Source organism: Orycteropus afer, unplaced genomic scaffold (genome assembly GCF_000298275.1).
Source record: "Orycteropus afer afer isolate SDZICR_OR568_19922 unplaced genomic scaffold, OryAfe1.0 scaffold00717, whole genome shotgun sequence".
NCBI lineage: Eukaryota > Metazoa > Chordata > Mammalia > Tubulidentata > Orycteropodidae > Orycteropus > Orycteropus afer.
Genome location: NW_006922304.1, coordinates 1,033,506 through 1,040,186, shown reverse-complemented (window position 1 = coordinate 1,040,186; position 6,681 = coordinate 1,033,506). Strand labels below are relative to the sequence as shown.

Here is a 6,681-nt window from a genome sequence, read left to right as displayed (position 1 = left end):
GTCCTCTCAACTACACTCCATTGTGCGCTGCCCTGACAAAGAATGTGTCTTCCCAAAGTCAATCACACTCCTGTATTTAGAGAAAGAAAAACATAAATCACAGTTTAAAAAAAAAATAAGAGGTCCCCCAGTAAGATACAAACTACATATAAACTGGTCACATTATATAAAAAATATGCATTTAATCTTCAGAATAACCAAACCTCTCATGGGTTAGGTTTCCCATAGTTTTAAGCAGGACTCAGATTTTTCAGTGAAGTTGTGGCATAACTGAAAAAAGTGATTCTTAAAGCAAACACCCAGACACACATTCACCTTTAAGAGTAGTATATACACAACACAGCAGCTAATGGTGGTAGGATAAAGGATGCATGAATAACTAGATGCCACGTCCCTCTGCTCCCTGCCTAACGAGAAAGCCCAGGAGGGATTCAGCAGCAACAGTCTACCACACACACGTGAACAGCAACATCCCTGAAAAGACACAGTTCTCTGGACTGCCCCATAGAGCACACTTGAGCCTAACACCCGTGGGATAGGGCTCAGGTACAATACATTCTACTGCAGACATCTGAAATATTACAGTGTGTTTTTTGTTTCTGTTTGTTTTGCTTTGTTTCAGACTAACTATAAATAATTTTTCATGCTTTCTTAAAAAATTAAAAACTGAAACCTTCCTTCAGGCTGTGATGAAGTAAGGTGAAACCGTATTACAGAGCAGAGCTTATACCCTGCAGGATTTTGGTGCAGATGAAATGCTTATGTGATTCATAAACCTGCATCCCTTTAGCCCAGCAGAAGGCTACCTTTCTCTCAGAGCCCCAAGGCAAGGATTACTAAAGAAGCACTCAGGTGAAAGCGCTCCAGTCCAGCAAAGACACCCAAGCCACACAGCACCTCTTCCCTGCCAGTGGGGCAGCTGCAGAGACAGTAAGCCAGGTCCCCTTGAACCTGTCAGACACGATGCTCACTGTTCTCTGATTCAGCCCAGAATTAGTTCAATTGACAGGGGGCTAGAACCACCATGCAGATGCTCTCAAGCTGGGCAACACTGTCTTCCAGATTGTTAAATACTGTTGTTTAAAAAACCCAGATGGATTTACACCTGTGACTTCTTTCCAACTCAAAGCTATGCTCACTCACAATCCAAATCATAAACACATAGACTATATATACAGATTTTTTTAACCCACAATGAAAAAAACTCTACCACACACACAAAAAATTTTTTTTTTAAAAAGTGAGTTGAAGCCTTGTCATCGTTTAAGTCACACACCAGCTGGTCTTGCCTGAGACCTGCCCCTTGCTTAGTGCTGCTCCTGCTCTCCCAGCCGGGCAGCCCCTACTCATCCTCTGTGGCGGCTGTCAACATCCCCTGGTCGGTTAGGTGAGACTTGAGCGTGTTAAAGATGTGCAGCTGCTGGTCTGGCCGCAGGGTCAGGAACTGCTGCATCAGCTTGCTCGGGTTAGGGCCCCTGGAACAGACAGAGGAGAGACAGTGCTGAGCTGGAGCACGGCTCCAGGGTACAATCATCCGAGTGGCTGGTCTGACCTTTGGTTTATCTAAACTAATGGAGGCCAGTGAGGTCTCATAGAATCCATAAACGTCACAACTGAAAACTGCATTCATATTTGGCATGCTTCTGACTTGAACTAGATAGATGTAGGTACAATTCTTGCACCTCACCATACTTAAAATTCTACCCTCTTGGGTCAGATGGAAAAGGCACTATACCTGATGAAACTGGCAATGTACACATTGACAAAGGTGGCCATCAGATACTGGCAATCAAAGCGATCCATGATGCCTCCATGGCCAGGAATGGTATTGGCAAAATCCTGTTACAGACAGGGGGAAAGATCAATGAGCCTGGACTCAGCCAATGACCAAACCCCAGCCTGAAAGTCCCACCTCCATATCCAGCTCCTGTCCTGAGTAGCTGGGATCAACAGAAGGTGAGAATGAAATACTGATTCAAATGCTGAGGCTATAATAGAACACAATCTTGTTAAATTACAAAATTCCCTTTTATAGGAAGCTATGTTAACCAAAGTTCTGGTGGTACAGTGGTTAAGGCATTAGGCCTGCTAACCAAAAGGTTGGCAGTTCAAATCCACCAGCCACCCTGTGGGAGAAAGATGAGGCAGTCTGCTTCCATGAAGATTTACAGTCTTGAAAACTATGGGGCGGTGCTACTCTGTCCTATAGGATCACTATGAGTTAGAACTGATTCGATGGCAGTGGGTTGGGTTACTTAACATTAACATATAACTGAAAATCCAACTATTGAATTTTCTTGGAAGCAACATAATTTTTATTCAATCCACCTAAAATTCAGTGCATAGGCCAAGAAGAACCATATTAATAGCCCAGTATTTTGAAGGAAGTTGTGGTTGATGGGGAGGAGCTGGTGGAAAAAGGCAGTAGGGTAAAGATGGGGGAGAATGAGATGGGGAGGAGCTTGGCTGGGAGATGAGGGAACAGAACAGTCGGTTCTCCTACTTTGATTTTAAAGGCTCGCTTGAATCCACTCGCGAAGAACCCTCCAAAGGGGCCAATGAGCGAGGCAAAGGTGGAGAGGGCAATGCTGTGAATCTGGAAGGGGTACATCTGGACCGTTTTCTGAAGAGAATACAACAAAGTGAAAGTTAGATGCCCACAGGCCTGGTCTTACTATGTGTTAGCATAAATCACCTGTGAAACTAACTATACTTTCAAACACACAGACATACAAATAGGGAGAAGAATGGCTCCAACCCACCCCCCACACACACCATTTCTGTAACAAATGTCTGACTTAACTGAAGACATAAAGATGTTCTGCATTCAATCTGTTGTGATATGTTGCCTTGGTTAAAGAAATGCCAGCATTACATAGATTATGCAGCTGGTAAAGGAAGAGTATTTTAGTAGTCTTTTTAGGTAACTGTGGATAGTCTTCTTTGACGCAGCAGAATTTGACAAGTGGTGGCTTCTGAAAAGGCAAGTATGCTGTGGAATCTGTAACCCTATCAATGACCTTTCTGTACCCTGCTACATAAAATTCCTCTAGACCACTGTTGTTGTTGTTGTTATGTGCCATCGAGTCGGCCCCGACTCATAGCGACCCCTCCTTGGGTTTCCGAGGCAGTATCACTACGGAAGTAGGATTGCCCAACCCTCTAGACCACTAAGCACTGTGAATGGAGTCTTCATTCACGTACGACTGTGGAACACCATGTGAGTTCAGCAAGTTACGTAAATCTTCCCAATGCAGACACATTTGACTATATAATGTCAAAACACCATCTTATCCACCACAGACCTTGTTAGGAGCGACAATGTATTAGGAAGGTGTCAAGCTCAACAGCAGCAGAAACAAGTTTTTAAAATTCTAATTTTCACTGATAAGCCAAATTTATCACTGATGACAATTACTGTCCCTTGTTCCCTTGAAGTGACAGGCTCACTCTGCTCATTTTCAAGAATATGTCTGCCAAACAACCAAGTCTGAACAGTGATAGCTTGTCAGTTCTTTTCAAGTAAAAATTATGTTTCTAGAAAAAAAGAAGTCAGTTCAGCTCACAATTCAAATAAGTGTACAAATGCCTCTCCTTCGAGCAAGCCTTGTACTTGGAGGCACCACACTTTAGCTTTCGTTTTATGCATGCTTTCCATTTTGTGACAGAGCATTTTTAAAAAATGTATATTCAAGGATCAAAACTTAACAAAAGTGTTAATTTTACTAGTTCATCACAGATACTCTTAAATGAAACAGGCTCTTTTTCCTGCAAGTGTGAAGGAGCTCTGGTGGTGTAGTGCCTAAGGCATATGACTGCTAACCAGAAAGCTGCTGGTTCAAACCCACCAGCCACTCCTCAGAAGGAAGGCTAGGCAATCTACTTCTGTAGAGATACTGCCTCAGAAACCCAAGGAGGGATCACGATGAGTCGGAAATGACTCAACGGCAGTGTTTGTTTTTTGGTAAGGCATGAAGAATCCACTGACTTTTAGCACAATCTGGAGCCACGGCCTTAATTCATGCTAAGGGGCCAACAGTGCTACCCACCAAAGCTTTTGCGCCATCGTGGCAAATGCCAACAAAGTGGAAAAGCCAAACGATGTCTGTCATAGGATTAATACGAAAATATGACTTCTGTGGACCTCCTAGAAAGGATTTCAGGGCCCCTCGGGAGCCCAGGAACAAAGCACACACTGAGAACCACTGGTCTCAATGATTTGAGGTGGAAGGAAGGGTCTCTTCCTGCCCTCACCATGAACTGGCTTGAACGACTATCCTTCATCCTAGGTCTTACAGCTTTGGGAAGGGAGGAAGCCAGGTGTTTCTGTTTTCTGTTTATGGGAGGGGGCTTCTTGCTTTGTAGTCACTATCCAAAGAGAGGCTGTTCACCCATCTACATACCCAGCCAATGACTGACTGGATCAACCCAGGAATGTTGTACTCCTGCAGGCGAAACAGGTCTGAGGGCTCACAGTCCACCGTGAAGCTGTTGGTGTCGTTGTTGTACTCCACAGGGCAGACGAAGCATCTGTACCCAGACATTACATACGACAGCTGAGGATGAAGAACAGATGAACAAGTTCGAGCCATCCAGCCTGCCCGGCAGATACCACCTACATGTTGTTCCTCACCGTGTCAACCACCTAACTGCTAGCTGTGTGGGAAACGGAGGCTTATATCTTACTACATGGGTATTTTACCACAATTTAAAAAAAAAAAAAAAAACGTTCATGGCCATCTGAAGTCCCACAGGCCACAAATACATACACACTTGTCCAAACACCCAGGTCATAAAAGAATCCAGGCAAGACTTGAAGGAATTTGGGTGAAGAACCACAAGCAGCTTCTCTTCATTCAGATTACCCTCAGGATCTTTTTTTTTTTTTTTTCATTTGGCTTTATAACTAGATATTTACTTTATTCTTGGCTTCAAGCCAAGCAATAGACAGGCATACTAGTTGAGCATTTACCTGAGGTAGATACACTCCTTGGCGAAAACAAGCAAGAAAGAAGGGCTGCTCAGGCACAGGGAGACAGCTCAGGGGGTAGGAGTGCATGGAGGGATGGACACAGGGAAGCGGTAGCTATTGGGAGGAAGTGGGAGAGGAGATGTTGCATTGTGCTAAATTGTGGTCAATGTCATGAGACAAAGTGTATGTGATCTGCTGTATGGAAAGTGTACTTGCTCTGTAAATTTTCACCCAAATCACAATTTAAAAAATTAATTAATTAATAAAAAAACTCAACACACACAAAAAATGCATTTTATTAAAATATAATTCATGTACAGTTATATACACAAAACTAAAGTGACATGGGTCAATGCTTTTTTTTTTTTTTCTTGCAGTGTTCCTTCTCCTCCCCTACCACCCTTGGCAACCAACAAAGAAAGTTTCCCTCCATATATAAACCTTTCCTTGACCCTCCACAACAACGAACTAATACTATATTTGTCCTTCTATGATGGACTTATTTCACTCAGCATAATGTCCTCCAAGTTCATCTGTATTATGCGGTGTTTAGCAGACTCTACATTATTCTTTAGTGCTGCGTAGCACTCCATTATGTGTATGTACCATAGTTTGGTCATCCACTCTTCCGCTGATGGGCATGTAGGCTGTTTCCATCTTTTTGCTATTGTAAATAGTGCTGCGATGAACATGAGCATACATATATCTGTTCCTGTCCTGGCTCTCACCTCTCTAGGATATATACCTAGTAATGGGATTCCTGGGTCAAATGCTATCTCCAATTCCAGCTTTCTAAGGAATCACCATATTGCTTTCCACAGTGGCTGCATCACTTCCCAGTTCCACCAGCAGTGTATGAGAGTCCCTATCTCTCCATATCCCCACCAGCATTTGTTATTTTCTGTCTCATTGAACCCTGCCATCAGTGCTGGAGTGACACAGTACCTCATTGTTGTTTTCACGTGCATCTCTCTGATGGCCAAAAATTGTGAGCATCTCTTCGTGTATTTGCTGGTCACCTGAATATCCTCCTTGGTGAAGTGTCTATTCATGTCTTCTGCCCATTTTTTAATTGGATTCTTAATTCCTTTGGTGTGGAGGCATTGGAGTTTTCTATAAATCTTAGAGATAAGTCCCTTGCCAGATACGTAATTATCGGCAAATATGAATTTGTTGCTGTCATTTTAGTTATGTGCTTTTTCATAGGTTAGATTTCTTTATTCCATATAATTTTCTATGCTGAGCTTGTTTTGTTTATGAATTGTGTTATCACTTCCTTTGTTGCCATTGTTTGAGTATTTGCTAAATATTTGTGGTCCTCTTTTTTGATTTTGACGTGAAGGTTTATCATTTTTCTTTGAGGTTATCCTGTGATTTACAATTTTCTTCCCCAGTTTAGAACAGTCTGTTCTATCTTGTAGTTGTCTTGTAGTTGACATGCCTACCATTTAGAAGTTCTGTAACAACACAGTTTTTTCCCTCTTTTTGGTTTGTAGTTGTTCTCTTTTGTCAATTGATGTCTCTGGTTCCCTGTTCATAATCTTATAGGCTTATTTACTTTGGATACTTCCATAGCTGGGTTGGTTTCTGGGTTATATCATCATGTGTGTTAATGGTCAGTTGTTGTTGGCTGTTGTTGCTTCTCTGTCCAAAGGAGTCCCTTTAGCATCTCTTGTAAGATTGGTCTGCTTTTAACAATTTCCCTTAAT

General features: G+C 42.5%; 1 protein-coding gene across 1 annotated transcript in view; it reads right to left on the bottom strand.

Moving 5' to 3' along the window:
- Positions 1-1,342: 1,342 nt before the first annotated feature.
- The window catches only part of CDS2 (CDP-diacylglycerol synthase 2), a 59,079-nt gene continuing 53,740 nt past the window's right edge, over positions 1,343-6,681 (bottom strand). Inside the window, exons 11-14 of the mRNA XM_042783175.1 lie at positions 4,404-4,556; positions 2,504-2,623; positions 1,736-1,839; positions 1,343-1,475 (exon numbers count right to left, since the gene is read on the bottom strand). Coding sequence (XP_042639109.1) covers positions 1,343-1,475; positions 1,736-1,839; positions 2,504-2,623; positions 4,404-4,556 — 510 coding nt within the window. The remainder of the gene's footprint in view (positions 1,476-1,735; positions 1,840-2,503; positions 2,624-4,403; positions 4,557-6,681) is intronic.